Genomic DNA, 23,376 nt, shown 5'->3' with positions numbered 1-23,376 from the left:
GTTTAAAATTGATGAGAATTCATGGGGCAGCAACCGAGACAGTTACTTAAGATTCATTTCTTATGTTCTTCTTTGCATGCTTATGTTAGTAGTGACCCTTGAACCGACTGTTACCTGGGAGAACAGGTATAGACCACTCTGTCCTGCTGGCCAGTTTTGAACTGCCAGCCTCACAAACATGGTTCCTCAATTAGATCAGTGCATTGAGGTTGTCGGTCACATGCCCACAGCTCTCCGCCGCTCTGCCCCGTGCAGACGGAGACCAGAATCGGCTCTGTTACGGATGGTGCGGCAGAATTGAGAGGAGAGGCGAGCTCTGTGCAGGCTCTGAGCTGAAAGTTATATCGGGACTGAGGGCAACTGAGCTGTGCCTGGGAGGTGGGAATGGGAAGGTGGGTGATCTGGATTTTCAGGCCGGACGGGTGACCTGAAGTGGGCCAGGTCCAGTTCCCAAGACAGATGCTTTGCCAATGCTGTTGGGGAAGGTTAAGACAAAGTTGGCATGGGCGCAGGAACCTGGAGACAACATTACAGAGGATGGCTGAGGTGCGGAGAGAATTGGCAGAACCAGTTGGTTCTAATCGTAAGCCCACGGGAATCAGGTAAGCTGATATTGAGACCAGATAACTGAGCACAGTATATGAATCAATATCAGAATCTCTGGTCTGTTTGTTGCTTCACCAGTTGTTGCAAAGCACTGACCTCTATAACTTTAAAACTCATAGAAGTCTATGGCACAGAGAAAGGCCATTCAGCCAATCGCACCTCTGCCAGTCAGAGACAACCCCTAACTGTTCCCACCCCATTTTTCAACAAATTGGCCCACAGCCTTGTATGACTTGACATCATCCGATGTACATCAAAACACTTCCGAAATGCCACGAGGATTTTGTCAATTCCAGGACAGGAAGTGTTTCGGAAAGGTGGGGAAGAAATGAAGGGAAGGGAAGACAGGGGCAGTGTGATGAAGAAAATCGTTCTTGTCCTAGAGAGAAAGAAAGAGAGAGAGAGAGAATGTTTCAGAGGATCAAGAACAGAATCTATTTGACCCAAGCTTAAAAGCAACATCGCATTGCTCAGTGGAGCCTTACCACCCTCTTCTTAACTTCCTGATCTTTTCCCTTGCCTGAGACATGGTAACCCTTAGGTTAAACCACCTTCAGTCATCTCCCTCTACCAAATGAGAAAGCAGCCCCATGTGCCTGTAGGACGATGGCAAATCTACCTTTGCCCTATGGCAATTGATGAGTGGGAAAGATGCATACCAATAGATTTGCAAGAAACCTCCAAAGAGGTGGAAGAGAATTGATAATGGGGAGATAGATTGGGATGGCAATAAGCTAAGAGGGGCAGGAATTCATCCAGTCTGTTTCTACTGGAGATTCTTCCACAATGGAGAAGCATCGCTGGGACCGACATTTGGGGGACTGTGGTGAGCTAGAGTAATGGAGTGTCAAACAAAAACAAATCACTGGAGAAACTCAACAGGTCTGGCAGCATCTGTGGAGAGAGAGAGAGAGACAGAATTGATGTCTCGAGCCAGGTGAAACTTCTTCAGAAGAGACAGTAGCTAGGAAAAGGTGGTATGCAAGCTGAAGGCGGAGTGGCTGGGGAGTTGGGGAGGGCAATTAAGCAGAAAGGTGGAGCCTAACAAAATGAGAGTTAAGGAGACAAAGGGATGGACGATGGTAAGCCAGGGAGAAGGAAAAACTGCTTAATGGGAAAATGGGTTGACTAAATTAAGTGTCAGGAATATTCCGGGGACGGTCCACCAGTGCATCTTACAACTTAGATTGGCCACGGAAATTGTTAAGGAGCAATTTGCCTTACAGCGCCAGGGACTTGAGTTCGATTCCACCCTCGGGTGACTCGTCTGTGTGGAGTTTGTATGTTCTCCCCGTGTCTGTGTGGGGTTTCCTCTGGGTGCTCCAATTTCCTCCCACAGTCCAAAGATGTGCAGGTTAGGTGGATTGACCGTACTAAATTTCCCATAATGTCCAGGGATGTGCAGGCTGGGTGAGCTAGTCATATGAAATAGGGGTGGGGGAGGTGGTGGCTACAGAGATGGGGTTTGGTCTTAGTGGGAACCTCTCTGGAGGGTTGGTGTAGACTCGATGGGCTGAATAGCCTCTCCCTGCATGGTAGGGATTCATTGATTCCATGAACCCAGGGTAAGAATACTGAATTGAGAGAGGAAAGACCAAGGGGGACAGGCTAATGGACTGCCTTTAGAGGGAATACCTTGGACCCCAATGATTATTCGCTGGTTTTCTGACATCAGACAGCAACACCCCTCTCCCATTTGCTTCTTTGCCTCATCTCTCACCTCCAGCACCCTTCTCTTTCTGACCTACGGTCTCTCCTGCCTTGCTCATGGTCTTTCACACCTCTTTAACCTTTCCCCAATTCTGATGGAGGGTAATGGGCCTGAAACCTGGAACTCTCTCTCCCTCGCTCTCTCTCACACACTCTGAAGAAAGAGAAGTGATTTACTTGAAATGTACGAAAATGCCTAAAGAGATAGCCAGAGTAGATGCAGGTAAGATGTTTCCCCAAGTTCGGGAATCTAGAGTAAAGGGCCCTCGATTTAAAAAATAAGGGGGATACCACTTAGATACAAGATGAGGAGAACCTTTTATTACTCACAAAGTTGTGAAACTCTGGAATTTTCTACCACAAAGGGATATGGAGGTTTAGTCTTTGAGTATGCTTGAGCCAGCTTGCCAGCAGTGGACAGGGTTGTAGGCATGGATTGAGTGAAGGCATTAAGGTCCTTGATTAGCCAGACTCTTAACTGACTGGCCTACCCCTGTTCCAAAGTGCCTATAGTTTGTGGCAAAACTAGTAAAGAGTGAGGGGAACAGTGTAGAAGTTCAAAAAGATATTGACAAGTTGGTGGAGTGGCAGATGATGACAAACAATCAGTACAAAGCAAAGAGTCCTATTCTAAAGGGAGCACAGGGGCAAAGAAAATTGGGTATATGTATACAAAAGTCATTTAAGAGAGAACTGTTAATAAAGCATACAGTATTCTGGACGTCCTTTATGGGGGCATCAAGTACAAGAGCAGAGAGGTCATGCAGAATTTATACAGGACACCGCTGTTGGATAATATAGTTCTGAGCACTACATTTTAGGAAGAATGTGACAGTATTGGATAGAGTGCAGATGAGGTTTATGAGTATGGCTCCAAGGGTGAGAAACGTCAGTGAAAAGGACAGATTGGAGAAGTTAGGACTGTATTCCTTGGACAAATGAAAGCCAAGTAGAAGTTTTCAAAATTATGAGTAATCTGAACAGAGTTGATGAAGAGAAACTGGTCTCACAGAGTAGGCGCAGCAGGGTGGACTTGAGTAGACTCAGCAATATGGACTCAAGTGGGCCCATTAGCGTGCACTCCAGTGGACCCAGCAATGTGGACCCGAATGGACCCAGCAACATGGACTGGAGTAAGCTCAGCAATGTGGACTCGAGTAGGCTCAGCAGCGTGGACTGAGTGGGCCCAGCAATGTGGACTTGAGTGGGCCTAACAGCATGGAGTCAGGTGGGACCAGCAGCATGAACTCAGGTGGGACCAGCAGCATGGGCATGAGTGGGCCAAGCAACGTGGACACGAGTGGAACCAACAATGTGGACTTGAGTGGGCCTAGCACATGGAGTCAGGTGGGACCAGCAGCATGGAGTTGAGTGGGCCTAGCAGCATGGAGTCAGGTGGGACCAGCAGCATGGAGTCATGTGGACCCAGCAACATGGACTCGAGTGGGCCCAGTAACATGGGCACGATTGGGCCCAGCAACGTTGACATGAGTGGCCCAGCAATGTGGACGTGAGGGGGCCCAGCAATGTGGACATGAGTGGGCCCAGCAACATGAACTCGAATGGGCCCAGCAGCGTGGACACGAGAGGGCCCAGCAACGTGGACTCGAGTGGGCCCAGCAACATGAACTCGAGTGGGCCCAGCAACATGAACTCGAGTGGGCCCAGCAACATGAACTTGAGTGGGCCCAGCAACGTGGACAGAAGTGGGCCCAGCAACATGGACTCGAGTGGGCCCAGCAACATGAACTTGAGTGGGCCCACAACGTGGACAGAAGTGGGCCCAGCAACGTGGACATGAGTGGGCCCAGCAACGTGGACACAAGTGGGACCAGCAACGTGGACTCAAGTGGGCCCAGCAACGTGGACTCGAGTGGGCCCAGCAACATGGAGTCAGGTGGGACCAGCAGACTGGAATGGGTGGGACCAGCAACGTGGAATGGGTGGGACCAGCAACATGGACTGAGTGGGCCCGGCAGTGTGGACTTGAGTGGGCCCAGCAACGTGGACATGAGTGGGCCCAGCAACATGGACTCAAGTGGGCCAGGCAACATGGACTTGAATAGGCCCAGCAGTGTGGACTCAATTGGGCCCAGCAGTGTGGACTTGAGTGGGCCCAGGAATGTGCACTCGAGTGGGCCCAGGAATGTGCACTCGAGTTGGCCCAGCAATGTGGACACAAGTGGGCCCAGCAACGTGGACACGAGTGGCCCACCAACGTGGACTCGAGTGGGCCCAGCAACGTGGAGTCAGGTGGGACCAGCAGACTGGAACGGGTGGGACCAGCAACGTGGACTGAGTGGGCCCAGCAATGTGCACTCGAGTTGGCCCAGCAACGTGGAGTCAGGTGGGACCAGCAGACTGGAATGTGTGGGACCAGCATCCTGGACTTGAGTGGGCCCAGCAACGAGGACTTGAGTGGGCCCAGCAGTGTAGACACGAGTGGGCCCAGCAACATGGACACGAGTGGGCCCAGCAACATGGACACGAGGGGTCCCAGCAATGTGGACTTGAATGGGCCCAGCAGTGTGGACTCGAGTGGGCCCAGCAGTGTGGACTCGAGTGGGCCCAGCAGTTTGGACTTGAGTAGGCCCAGCAGTGTGGACTCGAGTGGGCCCAGCATTGTGGACTCGAGTGGGGCCAGCAGTGTGGACATGAGTGGGGCCAGCAGTGTGGACTTGAGTAGGCCCAGCAGTGTGGACTCGAGTGGGCCCAGCATTGTGGACTCAAGTGGGGCCAGCAGTGTGGACACGAGTGGGGCCAGCAGTGTGGACTTGAGTGGGGCCAGCATTGTGGACACGAGTGGGCCCAGCAATGTGGACACGAGTGGGCCCAGCAATGTGGACACGAGTGGGCCCAGCAATGTGGACTTGAGTGGCCCAGCAGTGTGGACTTGAGTGGCCCAGCAGTGTGGACTTGAATGTGCCCAGCAGTGTGGACTTGAATGGGCCCAGCAGTGTGGACTTGAATGGGCCCAGCAGTGTGGACTCGAGTGGGGCCAGCAATATGGACTTGAATGGGCCCAGCAGTGTGGACTCGAATGGGCCCAGCAGTGTGGACTCGAATGGGCCCAGCAGTGTGGACTCGAGTGGGGCCAGTATTGTGGACTCGAGTGGCCAGTATTATGGACTCGAGTGGGGCCAGCAGTGTGGACTTGAGTGGGGCCAGCATTGTGGACTCGAGTGGGACCAGTATTATGGACCCGAGTGGGGCCAGTATTGTGGACTCGAGTGGGGCCAGTATTGTGGACACGAGTGGGGCCAGTATTGTGGACACGAGTGGGGCCAACAGTGTGGACTCGAGTGGGGCCAGCTGTGTGGACTCGAGTGGGGCCAGCTGTGTGGACTCGAGTGGGGCCAGCAGTGTGGACTCGAGTGGGGCCAGCAGTGTGGACTAGATTGGGCCCAGCAGTGTGGACTCGAGTGGGGCCAGCAGTGTGGACACGAGTGGGACCAGCAACGTGGACTTGAATGAGCCCAGCAGTGTGTACTCAAGTGGGGCCAGCAACGTGGACACGAGTGGGCCCAGCAGTGTGTACTCGAGTGGGGCCAGCAACGTGGACACGAGTGGGCCCGGCAACGTGGACTCGAGTGGGGCCAGCAGTGTGGACACGAGTGGGCCTAGCAATGTGGACTCGAGTGGCCCAGCAATGTGGACTCGAGTGGCCCAGCAGTGTGGACTCGAGGGCCCAGCAGTGTGGACTCGAGTGGGGCTAGCAGTGTGGACCCGAGTGGGGCCAGCAGTGTGGACCCGAGTGGGGCCAGCAGTGTGGACTGGATTGGGGCCAGCAGTGTGGACTCGAGTGGGGCCAGCAGTGTGGACTTGAATGGGCCAAGCAGTGTGGACTTGAATGGGCCCAGCAGTGTGGACTCGAGTGGGGCCAGCAGTGTGGACTGGAATGGGCCAAGCAGTGTGGACTGGAATGGGCCCAGCAGTATGGACTCGAGTGGCCCAGCAATGTGGACTCGAGTGGCCCAGCAGTGTGGACTCGAGGGCCCAGCAGTGTGGACTTGAATGTGCCCAGCAGTGTGGACTCGAGTGGGGCCAGCAGTGTGGACTTGAATGGGCCAAGCAGTGTGGACTGGAATGTGCCCAGCAATGTGGACTCGAGTGGGCCCAGCAGTGTGGACTTGAATGGGCCCAGCAGTGTGGACTCGAGTGGGGCCAGCAGTGTGGACTGGAATGGGCCAAGCAGTGTGGACTGGAATGGGCCCAGCAGTATGGACTCGAGTGGGGCCAGCAATGTGGACACAAGGGAGGCCAGCATTGTGGACTCGAGTGGGGCTAGCAGTGTGGACTCGAGTGGGGCCAGCAGTGTGGACTGGATTGGGGCCAGCAGTGTGGACTCGAGTGGGGCCAGCAATGTGGACTCGAGTGGGGCCAGCAGTGTGGACTCGAGTGGGACCAGCAAGGTAGACTTGAGTCGGCCCAGCAGCGCAGATTCATGGTGGCAGAGGCAAGTTTGAGCCCCTGGTGTCTGTGGGGACTCAGTAGCAAGGGCGTCGGTGGAAGCAAGATGGCGACAAAGAGTTGGCGACGTTTGTTCTAGCAGCAGTGCAGTGATGGGGACTTGTTCCTGGCCACCAGGCCCATGGCGGAGCACTTAACAAGAAGAACTAGGAAGTTTGACCCTTGCTATTTCTACGTTTTTCTCCCTTCATATTCTATGCTTGGTTTATAGTTTCCAAGTTTTAAGATGGCGCCGGAGATTGGCGACACTGTGCAACCTTTTCAAGTGACAATAAATAAATAAATCACTGCCAAACAATTTGCCGCACAGCAGTGAAGTTATTGCAAACTATTATGGATGTTGGAAATCTAAAATAAAATCAGAAAACTCTGGAAGTAGATGGGTAACTTAAGTGAGAAAAAGAGTGTTAACACCTCAGGTCCATGACCTTTCACTGGAACTTTCTGGAATCCTGAGACGAATACTTAATACCTGAATCAGTGTCATGAAATTATCTGCTCATGATCACAATACAGTGCATGGGAGCTGGCTATGTGTAAATTAGCTGTGAATTGGTGAGATAACAGAGTGACTACAAAACGGTGGTTTGTAATACTGCAATTGATTGTAACGAGTCTCAGGAGAGCTCGAGGTTGTGAAAGTCACTATAGAATTACAAGGCTTCCTTTATTTTTACCTTCCTACTTATTTCTCATACCGTCTGTCTTCTGTTTAAAAACATTTTATGATCACTATTGACTCCCAGTAATCTGTTGTTATATAGTTATGTTTTAACCCTTCTTACTGAGCCATTGCAGTAATGAAATAAAAGCTCTGGATTTTCTGTTTCTTCCAATTATTTACAAATGTGTCCCACCAGAAGATGAACTTTTAAATATTCTTCTCAGTGACCAGTTCTTTCGGTACCTTACTTTTTTATCTTTGCCCGTTTTAACATACAGGACAGTCAGTAATATAACATAAATGATAGTCACTAGATATAAATGAGAAACACCAGTCAAAGAGTCATGGAGATGTACCTTTCAGACCTTTCAGTCCAATTTGTCCACGCCGACCAGATATCCTAATCTAATCTAGTCCCATTTGCCAGCACTTAGCCCACATCCATCTAAACCCTTCCTATTCGTATACCCATCCAGATGCCTTTTAAATGCTATAATTGTAGCAGCCTCCACCACTTTCTCTGGCAGCTCATTCCATACACGCACCATCCTCTGCATGAAAAGGTTGCCCCTTTTATATCGTTCCCTATGCCCTCTATTTCTGGACTCCCCACCCCAGGAAAAAGACCTTGTCTATTTATCAAAACCATGCCGCTCGTAATTTTATAAACCTCTATAAGGTCATCCCTCAACCTCCGATGCTCCAGAGAAAACAGCCCCAGCCTGTTCAGCCTCTCCCTGTAGCTCAAATCCTCCAACCCTGGCAACATCCTTGTAAATCTTTTCTAAACCCTTTCAAGTTTCACAACATCTTTCCGATAGGAAGGAGACCAGAACTGTATGCAATATTCCAAAAGTGGCCGAACCAATTAGCTGTAAAACCACACCATGACCTCCCAACTCCTGTACTCAATGCTCTGATCAGTAAAGGAAAGCACACCAAACGCCTTCTTCACTATCCTATCTACCTGCGACTCCACTTTCAAGGAGCTATGAACCTGCACTCCAAGGTCTCTTTGTTCAGCAATACTCCCCAGGACCTTACCATTAAGTGTATAACTCCTGCTAAGATTTGCTTTCCCAAAATGCAGCACCTCCCATTTATCGAAATTAAACTCCATCTGCCTCTCTTCAGCCCATTGGCCCATCTGGTCAAGATCCTGTTGTAATCTGAGGAAACCTTCTTCGCTGTCCACTACACCTCCAATTTTGGTGTCATCACCAAATTTCCTAACTATACCTTCTATGTTCACATCCAAATCATTTATATAAATGATGAAAAGTAGTAGACAGCAGTACCCAGCACATAGACTGTAATGTGTCTGATAAGGAATTCATTAAGGACTTCATTATTCAATCAGTGTTTAGGATGTGGAGCTCATTACACAAATTAGTGACTGAAACAAATAGCAGTTAGCAAACAGCTATGTCAATATATGCTGACAGGTTTAGACAAAGTGGGTTGAAAAGAGGACTGTGTGGCGTATCACATAGTAACATCTCTCATTAGAGAGAGAGATGATTGGTAGCAGGTTTAACCTGAGAGTCAACATGCCTTAAGCAAGGAGTGAGATTGAGAAGGCCAGTCCCTCACAGTTACCTTAGCTCGGTGTGGGGATTGAACTTGTGCTATTAACTTTATTCTACATTACAAGCCAGTCATTCAGCCAACAGAGCTAACCAACTCCCAGCTATGATGCATATAATAACATTTGAAATTGCTGGAAAAAATTCAGAACTGAAGAAGGGCCTTAGGACTCAGAAATGTTAACTCTGCTTTCTCTCCACAGATGCTGCCTGACCTGCTGAGATTTTCCAGCAATTTTAGGTTTTGTTTCTGATTTTCAGCATCCAAAGTTCCTTGGGTTTTTAAAAAAATATGTGTACATCAGCCTGTTGAACCTCATAACCGGTTTCTACGTTGTAAGCTCTGTACATATCACCTGCTGACATGTAAACCACCTTTAAATAGTTTTGCATTGTTGAATTTACCCAGACTATTCCCCTGTTGACAGTGTTCAATGTACATCAATGACCACTGGACTGGAAACATTGCGGAACAGCACTTGTCGCAAACTAAAAATTTTGTATAGATGGGTATGTGAATAGGAAGGGATTAGAGGGATATGGGCAAAATCCTGGCAAATGGGAGTAGATTGATTTAGGATATCTGGTCAGCATGGATGAGTTGGACTGAAGAGTCTGTTTCCATGCTGCACATCTCTATGACTATTTATATGGTGGATAATTGAGAGAATAGTTAAGATACAATGAATCAATCATTTTTGTCAGGTCCAGCATCAAATTTTAAGAAAACCCAATTATCTGCATCTGATCTAGACTTGTAGAGTTCGCAAACCTTCTGGAATATACGATCTGGAAACAAATGTTGAAGTGCAACAACCCAGGTAAAGATGCTGGAGGAATTGGATTGCTGATTTTAAGTTGAAATCAGAGGGATTGCATGGGCCATCCATGATAATCCCCGTCTGCAATCCACCTTCAATGAGGTCAGTGAGGCTGGAGATGGGGTGTAGTGTAATCTCATGACCCATGGGATATCCCTGTTCTGTGATACTGCCTGAGGTCAACCTCTGTGCACAGCATCTTTAGTAGCAGATGACGACTTTGTGGAATCGAATAGAATAAAAACGATATCTAGTTTCGATACATACAGGCAAAGAAGGGCACCACTTTGACTGGGACAACACATACATCCTTGGACAGGCGAAACAAAGGCACGCACGAGAATTCTTAGAGTCATGGCATTCTAACCAGAACTCCATCAACAAACATATCAATTTAGATCCTATCTACCCTCCCATGAAAAAAAAACTGGAAATGACATCACCCACCTTAAGAAACCAAGACCTAAAAATAGAGAGGTGCAACATACCACCAGTGCTTTACTGGAGACACTCATTGATGATGTTACCTAGTCATGCTGACGAAACATCTGAAAACAAACCTTCTAGCTCAGCGTTCTAACTTACAGACTTATCATCAACCTGAGCTACAAATCTTCTCAAAGATCCTATCTATCTCAGAATTCAGGTTAGACACAGAGAAGTGGTCAAAACATTCAAGGAGCAATAGTGATAATACCACTCGACCTATTAACCATGATGTGTTTTGTTTTTATTATTGTCACATGTGCCAAGAAACAGTGAAAAATATTGTTTTGCACGCTAGCCAGGCAAATCATACCCGACATAAGTACATCAGGGTAATAGAACAGATGCAGAATATAATGTTACAGCTACAGACCAGGTGTGCCGAGAGATCAACTTTAAAATATGAGAGGTCCATTGAAAAGTCTGGGAAGAAGCTGTTCTTGAATCTGTTGCTGCGTGTTTTCAGACTTTCGTATCTTCTGACCGATGGAAGAGGGTGGAAGAGAGTACAACCGAGTTGGGGGAGGGTCTTTGATTATGTTGGGTTCTTTCCTGAGGCAGCACGAATTATAAGCGGCGGAGTCAGTGGAATAAAGGCTGGTCTTCATGATGGACGTCATCCCTTCGAGCAGCAGCAGAGGAACGGTCATCGTGGTTCGTGATGCTTTTTTTAAGAAGAGATGTAGGATGCGACTGTTAGAAAGAGAACAGTTTCTGTTCTGTGTTTGTCTAAGATGACTATCGCTGTGGTAAAGCCCAGGACAAGCTGGATTTATGGGGAGAGCTGGAGGAGCGACATTTGATTGTTGTAGGCCGTCCCGGGTGAGAAGAATGGAAACAGTTTGCCAATCATTGCCCAGCTGTGTGTGTACAAGTGAGACATATCCTCGGCGTTGTAAAATGAGACCTGCCCTCCCTCGTAGTCCAGATAAACACCAACCCTCTTCGGATTCACCTGGAGTGTGAGGTGGTCAGGCTGTTGTGAGGTCCTTTCCTTCTGTGCAATGGTGTCCACTAGCCACTGCAGCCAATTGGTCGTGTGTGGACTTATGACCCAGTAGCCGTTGGGCGTGGTCATATCGTCGAGCTCTTTTCGGCGAACTGACCCTCGCACGACCCCGAGGATCCATTTGGCCCCTTGGTGCACCTCGACCTCCCAGTAGTGTCTGCCCGACGTAAATCCTCTCGATCCCAGCACGCAGATACGACATAGGAACCTCTTCGAATTGTCCATGTGGCGCTGTTGCACGTAACCAACATTTACTCGGGTCATATTTTCAGACAAGAAGAGACTGGGGTGAGCGGACTGAGGGCACAGAGTCAAACTGGCCAATGCTCAAAAGAAACAAACAGATTAGCGCCGATAGAGTTACAGAGTCATAGAGATGTACAGCACATAAGCAGTTCCTTCTGTCCATGCCGACCAGATATCCTAACCTAATCTCATCCCATTTGCCAGCACTTGGCCGATATTCCTCCAAACCCTTTCCATTCATATACCCATCCAAATGCCTTTCAAATGCTGTAATTGTACCAGCCTCCACCACTTCCTCTGGTAGCTCATTCCAAACACGCACCACTCACTGCATGGAAAGATTTCCCCTTAGGCCCCTTTTATATCTTTCCCCCCTCACCCTAAACCTATGCCCTTTAGTTCTAGATACCCCCACCCCGGGGAAAAATATCTTGTCTACTTAACCTATTCATGCACCCCATGATTTTATAAGGTCACCCCTCATCCTCTGGTGCTCCAGGGAAAAAGTCCTAGCCTACTGATGCTGCAACGTACGAAAGCCTGTGGTACATTGAATTTGGAGTACACTGACATCTAAATACCATGTTTTACTCACATTTCACTCCTACTTCCTCGACAGATTTGAACAATAAATCAGCCATTCAAAGCATTTCAACCTGTCTCAACCTTGGTCATTTATACAGTTTTACATAAACGTGGTTTCATCGGCACTTAAAAGATCTTGGCTCTCTCTAAGTGTGACTGCGGTGTGTCAACATGATTGCCTTAATGCCTTATCTTAACAAATCAATGCATCTCCCATTTCTGGCAGGCACCTTTGATTTTTGGCTGATTTTAACTTAACTAGCCATGTCGGAATCCCACGTGATTTGATGCGATATTAGAGTTATACCCGTCCCAAGACTGGAGTGTGCAAAACCAAGCATTTCAGTTCCCAGATGAATTAGGATGTGGGTGGACATAAATTAAATTGCCCCCACGTAGGATTAAATGTTTTATCATTTCTGATCCAAAAAGCCAATTTGTAAGGTATCCATATCAAAGATCATTACAGAATTCCCCACCTAATTCAATCACGATAGAGGAATGTAACATTCCAAAGTACATTTGTGCTTCTTGCCAGGTGAGAGCGGATTGTGTTCCTAAATTTGTTCTGAACTAAATTAATAATATTTTAATGTGGCCATCCAAGATTTTAAAATCCTGTGGTCCAAAGTACTCTCTAAATTGAAATCAGTAGGAAGATGTGCAGACTGTGATCAGGTCTACCTGGTTTGATAGATTTTCTCATCTGCTTCCACATGATATACTGAACGGGGCCTCGAAATTCACCCTTCAGCATATTGACAGGAACTTGGTCATCCTGTCTGACTTCTTCACTGGGTCTTCAAAAACAATGAGAAACCGTATTAACAATTGGGAGTTCAACGCTGCACAGCCGTTACAGCATGAAGTGCAAATCAAGTAACAAAATCTGTAATTACTTACCCACTAAGAACTGTTTTCAAGACCTGAAATAAAAGAAGTATGAATTAGGATTTTATGGAGTCAATATTACAAGCCTTGATTGCTTAAACATCAAAGGGTAACCTGTTGTGTTAAGTGTGATTCACTATTTTGATACTTCACTATTTTCATACTCAACCACTGAACATGGTCTTGGAGTTTTGTTTCCCTCGTATAACCCCCAACGAGAAATATTTCACTTGGCATGGGGATATATTTCCACTCCACCCTGATTGATAACACAAATGAGGCATTTCCTCTCTTGATTTGGAAACACCTCCCCATCTCACACATTGACTTGAGTGAAGCCATTACGAATTGAATTGTGGGATAAAGTGCGCAATACAGACTAAGCCTGAATTCTAACTTGCGATTACGAGAAAATCGTAACCTGAGTTAACAACGTTACCAACAAAAATGTTCTGCCACATCAACATACTTGTCGAGAACTAGATTGGAGCAACTTAATTTGCTTAGTTTCAGCTTGTAAAGAGAGGCAAACCTTCAGTCTGAGGTTAAATTCAGTGAATTCCTTTAAATAGTTCCCTCAGATGCCTCATACAATGGGGGCTAATTTTTCCTTTGGCCAATATAAAATAAGACAGGTATACTTTATATGGACTAGCCACATAAACACTGTGGCAACAAAAGCAGGTCTGTGCAGGTGACTTACCTCCTGTCTCCATATGCATCAGCTAGGAGGTACAAGTCAGGAATAAAAGTGTGGTGCTGGAAAAGCACAGCAGGTCAGGCAGAATCCGAGGAGCAGGAGAATCGATGTTTCGAGCATAAACCCTTCATCAGGAATTCATCAGTCGATTCTCCCAATTCCTGATGAAGGGCTTATGCCTGAAGTGTCGATTCTCCTGTTCCTCGGATGCTGCCTGACTTGCTGTGCTTTTCCAGCACCACACTCTCAACTCTGATCTCCAGCATTTGCAGGCCTCACTTGCTACAAGTCAGGAATGTGGCGGAATACTCTCCACTTGCCTGGATGAGTGCAGCTCCAGTAACACTCAAGAAGCTCAAAGCAGCTCGCTTTACTGGCACCCTGCTCACAGCAGTGTGTCACATATACAAGATTGACCGCAGAAACTTACCCAGGCTCCTTAGACAGCACCTTCCAAACCCACGACCACCACTGTCTAGAAGGACACGGGCAGCAGATCCATGGGTACACTAGCTCCTGCACGTTCCCTTCCAAGGCACTCACCATCCTGACTTGGAAATATATCGTAGTTGCTTCATCAAAGGTGGATCAACATTCTGGAGTTCCCTTCCTAATGGCACTGTGAATGTACCTACGCCTGACTAATTGCCCTGCTTCAAGACAGGGTGTCATGACCACATTCTCAAGGGTAATTAGGGATGTCACATTCCATGGAAAGATAAACAAAAAGCATTGACTGCTTGCGATATCACCCACTTTACGTTCCATTCAGTGGAGAAGGAAAAGAACAGGAAGTGTTTATAATGGATGGTCCTATTCAGTATTAGCTGGGGACACCATTTTTTATTTACAGTTATTATCTACCAAATAGCTAACGGAAACTTAGTTCCATGGTGAAAACTCCGGAGTGACTAAATAAGTTAAAGCCCCACTCCTGACAGACCTGACTAAGCATCAGAACCATCAAACAAAGCAAGGGCAAAGCTACAACCTGGATACACATCATGTACTAATAAATCATGTACAAGTGCGTTTACAGTGTCATAGAGCTGTGCAGCATGGAAATAGACCCTTCGCTCCAACTGGTCCATGCTGACCAGATATCCGAAATTAATGTAGTCTCATTTCCCAGCACTGGGCCCATATCCCTCCAAACTCTTCCTATTCATGTAGCCATCCAGTTGCCTTTTAAATGCTGTCATTGTGCCAGCCTCCACCACTTCCTCTGACAGCTCATTCCATACATGCACCACCCTCTGTGGGAAAAAGTTGCCCCTTAGGTCCCTTTTAAATCTTTCCCCTCTCACCTTAAACCTATATCCTCTTGTTTAGGACTCCCCTACCCTGAGAAAAATACTTTAGCTCTTGACCCTATCCATGCCCCTCATGATTTTATAAACCTCTGTAAGGTCACCCCTCAGCCTCCGATGTTCCACAGAAAACAGCACCAGCCTGTTCAGCCTCTCCCTGTAGCTCAAACCCTCCAACTCTGGCCACATCCTTGTAAGTCTTTTCTGAACCCTTTCAAGTTTCCCAACATCCATCCTACAGCAGGGAGACCAGAACTGAACGCAATTTTTCAAAGATGGCCTAACCAATGACCTGTTCAGCCACAACATAACGTCCCAGCTACCAGTTGCCTGACACACCACCTCGCCAACATCTCCGTCTCAGGCTTGCGGCAGTGCTCCAGTGGAGCTTAGTGCAAGCTGGAACAACAGCATCTCATTTGCCTGCAGTTGGGGACCCTGCAGCCTTCAGGTCTTAATCTCAAGTTCAATAACTTTAGAACCTGAATACCTTCTTCCATATCCTTACCCCATCGCCACACCCCAGGCCCTGTCGTGACATGGGCTGTTTTCAGCACAGCCAGTCCATTTTCACCTCCTTATGGTCCCCATTATCAGCTTTATCCCTCTGCGGCTTGTTATCAACTACTCTGCCTGACTATCATTTTCTCTCTCTCTCTCTGCACTCTATCTCGGCCTATCCACTCACTCTCTTCCCCTCCAACCACTGTCTTTAGCAGATATATCACCTTGCATCAGCTGCTATCAGTTCTGAAGAAGGATCACTAGACTCAAAATTTAAATCTGCTTTCTCTCTCCACAGATCTGCTTTTGCTCTCTCTTCAGCAAGAACAGAGGAGATGGTAAAAGAGGCAGGGGTGTGGCATTGTTAATCAAGGTTAGTGGTATAGTACGGCAGCTGAGATAACGTCTGAGGACTCATCCACTGAGGTAGTTTGGGCTGAGGTTAGAAACAGGGAAGGAGAGGTCACCCCTGTTGGAAGTTTCTATAGACCTCCAAATTGTTCCAGGGATGTAGAGGAAAGGATAGCAAAGATAATTCTCGATAGGAGTGAGAGTAACAGGGTATTTGTTATGGGGAACTATAACTTCCCCAATATTGACTGGGAATTCTATAGTTCAAGTAGTTTAGATGGGTCAGTCTTGTTCAATGTGTACAGGAGGGTTTTCTGACACAGTATGTAGACAGGCTAAGAAGGGGCAAGGCCACATTGGATTTGGTACTGGGGAATGAACCCAGCCAGGTGTTAGATTTGGAGGTAGGTGAGCACTGTGGCGATACTGACCATAATTCGGTTATGTTTACAATAGCAATGAGTAGGTATATACCGCAGGGAAAGAGGTATAATTGGGGAAAAGGCAGTTATGATGCAATAGGCAAGATTTAGGATGCATAGGATGGGGAAGGAAACTGCAGAGGATAGACACCTTCGAAATATGGAGTTTATTCAAGGAACAGCTACTGTGGGTCCTTGATAAATATATACCTATCAGGCAGAGAGGTAATTGTCGAGAGAGGGAGCCACAGTTTACTAAAGATGGTGAAGCTCCTGTAAAGAGGAAGCACATGAGGCGTGAGCGCTCAGTTAGGGGGCTTGAGAGTTATAGGTTAGCCATAAAAAACCTAAAGAGAGAGCTAAGAAGAGCCAGGAAGGGAAATGAGAAGTTGTTGGCGGATAGAATCAAGGAAAACCCTAAGGCCTTCTATAGGTATATCAGGAATAAAAAAATGACTAGAGTAAGATTAGGAGCAATTAAAGATAGTCATGGAAAGTTGTGTGTGGAATCTGAGGATGTAGGGGAAATGCTTAATGAATACTTCAGTATTCACATTGGACAAGGACAATGTTAGTGAGAATACAGAGATACAGGCTACAAGATTACAAGAGGAAGTTTTAGCAATTTTTGAAGATCTGGAAATATATAAGACCCCGTGGCTGGATGGGATTTATCCTCAGATTCTCTGGGAAGCCTGGAAGGAGATTGCAGAGTGTTTGGCTTCGATCTTTATGTCCTCATTGTCGACAGGAGTAGTGCCAGAAGATTGGAGGATCGCAAATGTTGTTCCCTTGTTTAAGAAGGGGAGTCAGGACAACCCTGGTAATTATAGGCCAGTGAGCCTTACTTCGGTTGTGCGTAAGGTGTTGGAACAGGTTATAAGAGATAGGATTTATAATCATCTGGAATTAAATAAATTGATTAGGGATAATCAACACAGTTTTGTGAAGGGTAGGTCGTGCCTCACTAATCTTACTGAGTTCTTCGAGAAGGTAACAAAACAGGTGGATGAAGGCAAGGCGGTTGATGTGGTGTATATGGACTTCAGTAAAGCATTTGATAAGGTTCCACATGTTAGGCTATTGCACAAAATAAGGAGATTCGGGATTGAAGGTGATTTAGCGGTTTGGATCAGAAATTGGCTTGCTGAAAGAAGACAGAGTGTGGTGTTTGATGGGAAATGTTCATCCTGGAGCTCAGTTACCAATGGTGTGCTGCAACGATCTGTTTTGGGGCCACTGCTGTTTGTCATTTTTATAAATGATCTGGAGGTGGGCGTAGAAGGATGGGTTAGTAAATCTGCAGATGACACTAAGGTAGGCAGAGTTGTGGACAGTGCTGAAGGATGTTGTGGGTTACAGAGGGACATACATAAGATGCAGAGCTGGGCTGAGAGGTGGAAAATGGAGTTTAATGCGGAAAAGTGTGAGGTAGTTCACTTTGGAAGAAGTAACAGGAATGCAGAGTATTGAGCTAATGGTAAAATTCTTGACAGTGTCGATGAACAGAGAGATCTCGGTGTCCAGGTGCATAAATCCCTGAAAGTTGCCACCCAGGTTGATAGGGTTGTTAAGAAGGCATATGGTGTGTTGGTGTTTATTGGAAGGGGAATTGCGTTTCGGAGCCACGAGGTCATGCTGCAGCTGTACAAGACACTGGTAAGGCCCCACCTGGAGTATTGCATGCAGTTCTGGTTACCGCATTATAGGAAGACTGTGGAAGCTTTGGAAATGGTTCAGAGGAGATTTACTAGGATATTGCCTGGTATGGAAGGAAGGTCTAACGAGGAAAGGCTGAGGGAACTGAGGCTGTTTTCGTTGGAGAGAAGAAGGTTGAGAGGTGACTTAATCAAGATGAATAAGATAATCAGAGGGTTAGATAGGGTGGACAGTAAGAGACGTTTTGCTCGGATGATGAAGGCTAACAGGAGGGGACATAGCTTTAAATTGAGGGATGATAGATTTAGGGCAGATATCGGGGGTGGTTTCTTTACTCAGAGAGTAATAGGGGCATGGAATAGCCTGCCTGCAACAGTCGTAGACTCGCTGACGTTAAGGGCATTTTAAATGGGCATTGGACATGCATATGGATAATAATGGAACGGTGTAGGTTAGATGGGCATCAGATTAATTTCACAGGTAGGTGCAACATCAAGAGCTGAAGGGCCTGTAGTGTGCTGTAGTGTTCTGTGTTCTATGATGCTGCCATACTTGCTGAGTTTCTCCATCAATTTTGTTTTTTTGAATAACACAATTGCTGCATATCAGACACAACATAATTCCAAAGCTAACTCAGTGGCCATCACTGTATCAAAACAGTTACCGGATTAAAAACTTGTAAAGCAAGGTCACTCTTTCTCCCTCCGTACACGTCTCCTTTGCCTAAAATTGTTTTGATGCCTTACATCTTTATTCCGTCCCATTCTATGCTATCGACCTCAATGGCTCTAATTATGTGAAAATCACCTTGTTCTGAATAAAACACCCAGCTCCACTGGGAATTAGATAAACATTTCTTCAGTGTTACTGACGTTAAACTGAAGTCAAAAAGCACACGTGTCTTTCTAAAGTCTTTATTTTCAAATTTTCCAAGGCTCGGACAAGATTGGCTTCTTAAAAAAATGAACTAAATCTCCATTTTCTACATATTTCTGTTTCACTGCCTTGTCCAGTAAGAGCGTTACCTGCATGATGCTTTAAGCAAGTGGTTATGCAAGTACCTGCAGAAAATTCCACATCACTTGTAGGAAGGAAGGATTCACTTGAGCCACTGCTCTGCTGTCGCTTCTGGTCCTGTGCAATACTTCCTGCTGTCTCTGCTGGAGTCGTCTTTTCACCTCCTGTTCTTCCCGGTGGAGAATTTTGTGCAGCTCGACAAATTCAGCTTCCAGATGTTTTGTAAGCTCCTTCACCTTGCCCTGCAACAATAACAATGCGGCATTAAACTTATCTTCAGTGAGGGGTAGCATCTAAAGCAGACGATTCACTCCAATTATGAAGGGGATTGAGTGCGGCAAAAGAGCGAGAACAGCTCTTAATTTCCCACCTCGAAGTATTGAGGCAGAGTGCCTTAGAGTTAAACAAAGCATATTCGAGAATACAATCGACCAATTCGTTTTATTCATTCATTGAATCTGACCGTTGCTAGAAAGCTGAGCATTTGTTGTCTGTCCCTAATTGCCCTTGCAAATAGGGTGATGAGCTGCCTTCTTGAACCATAGCAGTCCATCTAGTGTAGGTGCACCTGCAGTACTGTTGAGAAGGGAGTTACAGAATTTTGATGTAGTGATGGTGAAGAAACAGCAACATAGTTCCCCTTGTGACATGTTCTCGATGGGGATAATCCGTCTCTGAGGTCTCGTCAGCTGAATTACAGAATCATTGGTAACACATTGTTTTATGCTTTATTGTATTGCTGCAAATCAGGTTGACAGAACTAGCTTTGTTTGAAATCCATGCTCGAAGTCCTTCCTTTTGATCTCTGACCTGGTCGCAGGGCTATCCACATTCTTACAAACATTAACCCGTTCAGAATCGTATATGCCTCTCCCCAAGTCTTTGGCCCAGTTGTTATATTGTTATGTCCATTCTTTTTATTTATATTTACACTCTACCCTGTTCCTCCCTGAGACTCTGACTTCCCCAGATGTAGCCTGCTTGGGGGACTCCCCTGGACATCTATACCATGTTCTTATCTGACCTGGAAGAATGGTTGCCTCTCATACTTGCTTCTTACCTTAATGATTTGACAGTTTTTGTAAAGCTCTGAGGTTTTTGTTCATCTCAGATTTCAGGCTCAACACCTTATTCATCCAAATATGTGACTGATTGCTTTCTGTTTATTGGGGTAAGACTCATCCCCTTTTCTCTTACAGTATTTATTTTCCCTGAGGTGGGGGAGTCCAGAACTGGAGGACAGAGGTTTAGGGTGAGAGAGGAAAGATATAAAAGAGACCAAAGGGGTAACTTTTTCACGCAGAGGGTGGTACGTGTATGGAATGAGCTGCCAGAGGAGGTGATGGAGGCTGGTACAACTGCAACATTTAAGAGACATTTGGATGGGTATATGAATAGGAAGGGTTTGGAGGGATATGGGCCGGGTGCTGGCAGGTGGAAAAAGATTGGGTTGAGATATCTGGTCGGCATGGACAAGTTGGACCCCTCGTAGTTTTGTAAACATCTATAAGGTCACCCCTCAGCCTCTGACACTCCAGGGAAAACAGCCCCAGCCTGTTCAGCCTCTCCCTACAGCTCAAATCCTCCAACCCTGGCAACATTCTTGTAAATCTTTTCTGAACCCTTTCAAATTTCACAACATCTTTCCAATAGGAAGGAGACCAGAATTGCACGCAATATTCCAACAGTGGCCTAACCAATGTCCTGTACAGCTGCAACATGACCTCCCAACTCCTGTACTCAATACTCTGACCAATAAAGAAAAACATACCAAACGCCTTCTCCACTATCCTATCTACCTGCAACTCCACTTTCAAGGAGCTATGAACCTGCACTCCAAGGTCTCTTCGTTCAGCAACACTCCCTAGGACTTTACCATTAAGTGTATAAGTCCTGCTAAAATTTGATTTTCCAAAATGCAGCACCTCCCGTTTATTTAAATTAAACTCCATCTGCAACATCTCAGCCCATTGGCCCATCTGGTCCCGATCCTGTTGTAATCTGACAGGACTCTTTTCTGAATGAATGCATATTTCATCTGTGTTTGACCATGTTCAAGGTGTATAAATAAACCAGTCTCTGACAACCACCTGGCTGTTCTCAAACTTTCTTACTGTGAGGACACTCTGTTTTGACAGGAGGATGTTAAGTTCCTAGAGCTATGAGGTTCTCTTTTTGGTGGGACATCAATCGTAGGGCCTTGTACTTGACCTTTTCCCTCCCAATGTCCAGTGAATGAATCAGCAAAAAATGGTGATCACTGGGATTTGGAGGGTGGGTAATGCCATGGGGAGATGGTTAGGTTCTCTTTTCCTGACAATGGTGAAAAACTAACAGCCTGGTGTTCTGGAAGAATTTATAGCTCAGACGGATTTGTTCAAAGTCTGTTTTTGGAACCATACTGTTTCAAGCTGGGTTTTAAAAAATATATATAAAATGTTGGTGTGCCCCATGATCGAGGTAAAGGCTGATTTCCCCATGCCCAGGAATATGATTTGGAAAGAAGAGTCATCCCATCGCTCAACCAATTCTTTGGCGTTTACAGAAACAGTCACATTAAAGAAAAACCAACAATTCCTCCCTTCCCCACCCCACCCGAACCCACAAAAAGGAGGCTGGTTCCCACCTCGGTGTGCCTAGCCCTGAGGTTCGAGTGCTGAGGCTCTTTCGGGCTGGTCCTGCACCATGAGCCGAGTCCCTGGCACTGCCCTCCATCGCCCAGGGCGTCCGCCAGAGAGCGGACAGTGCCCACGATGTTGGCCATCCGTCTGTCCGGCCTGAGTGCCCTCCCCGGCAGCCGGAGGCGGCATTCAGGGCAGGAAGGGTTCCCAACCTTCCAGAAGACCACAATGCAGCCTCTGCAGAAAACGTGCCCGCAATCCAGGGAGACCGGCTCTTCAAAATATTCCAGGCAGATGGAGCAGGAAACGTCTTTGCTCAAGTCCTCCAGGTGCTTTCTCGCCTCCATTGCTAAGATTTGTTTTTTTCTCTCTCTGAACACTACTTTCGCTTTCCCCAGGAAGAAAGGGTGTGGGGGGGGGGGGGGAAGAGGCGGTCTCATGGTTGGAGATGCAAAACAAATTAAAAGTCGTAGATACTCAGAGAGGTTGGTCAGCATTTAGCAAGTTTTGAGAAGCATTTCGCACTTGACTGATTTAGTTGTGCGTCTGTGTCTATTTGTGTGCTTTATGCTGAGACTCCCAGATGCAGTGTTATCCGGGGTTCACCCCAATTATAATTTCGTGGTATCAACACATTTCTCCAAACGCGAGTTCCTACGAGCAACCCCAGGGGGCTGGGCAGATTGATTAGGCAAAAGTGAGGACTGCAGATGCTGGAAGCCAGAGTTTAGATTAGAGTCATAGTCAGAGAGTCATAGAGATGTACAGCATGGAAACAGACCCTTCGGTCCTACCCATCCACGCCGACCAGATATCCCAACCCAATCTAGTCCCACCTGCTAGCACCCGGCCCATATCCCTCCAAACCCTTCCTATTCATATACCCATCCAGATGCCTCTTAAATGTTGCAATTGTACCAGCCTCTACCACTTCCTCTGGCAGCTCATTCCATACACGTACCACCCTCTGTGTGAAAACGTTGCCCCTTAGGTCTCCATTCCATTCAAAGAGCAACGCTATTACAGAAGTCCAAGTGAATCAATTGTCAATAACAAGCAACCTGAAGATAAAAGATTTGAAGCATGCATTCCGGGCAGACAAAACAACTACTGCAATGCCAGCATGTGCAATGAGGAATTACCGTATCTGTTCAATGAAGAATACCAAAGTAAATGGAAAGCTATCGTGATACTACATGTGAGGGTAGTGCTGATTGGTTGGCAAGTGCATTCCGATTGGCAATACCTCAACTAATTGCAGTCATGCTTTCCAACCAATCAGCATGATTCTCACTTTTAGTTTGCCTTTAGTTTGGTATTCTTGCAAATTGTCCTAATGACTGCAAAATAAAAAGCTTTGACAAAATATGTTCTTTTTCAGCAATACATTTTCAGCTGAAGAAAGATTTTCATTTATAGAGACTTTTCAAGACCACAGGACGTTCCAAAGCTGGAAAAGCGCAGCAGGTCAGGCAGCATCCAAGGAGCAGGGAAATCGACGTTTCGGGCAAATGCCCTTCATCAGATTCATTGCACAGAGTATCGTGGTCTGGAGGTGATGGCAAAGTAGCCATCTTTCAGGCAGTGTAATATTATAGGGAGACGGGTTCGAACCCTATGGTGTTTTTTTCAAATTCAAAGGAACAAAGCCTGCACTGAAAGTAAGCCATCATCATCATTATCCATTGTCATGACAAAACAAAATAATTCATTTTGAT

General features: G+C 46.6%; 2 protein-coding genes across 3 annotated transcripts in view; one reads left to right on the top strand and one right to left on the bottom strand.

Moving 5' to 3' along the window:
• LOC122541524 overlaps nucleotides 1–23,376 on the top strand; it is a 72,676-nt gene that overhangs the window by 17,218 nt on the left and 32,082 nt on the right. The gene's annotated exons all lie outside the window — the stretch shown is intronic.
• On the bottom strand, nucleotides 831–22,248 carry LOC122541384 (zinc-binding protein A33-like). 2 transcript variants are annotated; one of them, XM_043678111.1, is made up of 5 exons: nucleotides 21,664–22,248; nucleotides 19,082–19,279; nucleotides 13,087–13,109; nucleotides 12,868–12,983; nucleotides 831–985 (listed from the first exon to the last, which is right to left on the bottom strand). In XM_043678111.1, the coding sequence occupies exons 1-5, from the start codon at nucleotides 22,153–22,155 to the stop codon at nucleotides 846–848; spliced, it is 969 nt and encodes a 322-aa protein (XP_043534046.1). In that variant the 5' UTR covers nucleotides 22,156–22,248; the 3' UTR covers nucleotides 831–845. The 2 variants fall into 2 exon arrangements, with proteins under 2 accessions (XP_043534046.1, XP_043534045.1); XM_043678110.1 differs by lacking the exon at nucleotides 831–985 and adding an exon at nucleotides 10,640–11,678 and having other exon boundaries at nucleotides 21,664–22,229.

The sequence above is a fragment of the Chiloscyllium plagiosum genome, chromosome 37 (genome assembly GCF_004010195.1).
Source record: "Chiloscyllium plagiosum isolate BGI_BamShark_2017 chromosome 37, ASM401019v2, whole genome shotgun sequence".
Lineage (NCBI taxonomy): Eukaryota > Metazoa > Chordata > Chondrichthyes > Orectolobiformes > Hemiscylliidae > Chiloscyllium > Chiloscyllium plagiosum.
The sequence above is the reverse complement of the archived record's forward strand: the minus strand, read 5'-3'. Positions and strand labels throughout refer to the sequence as shown.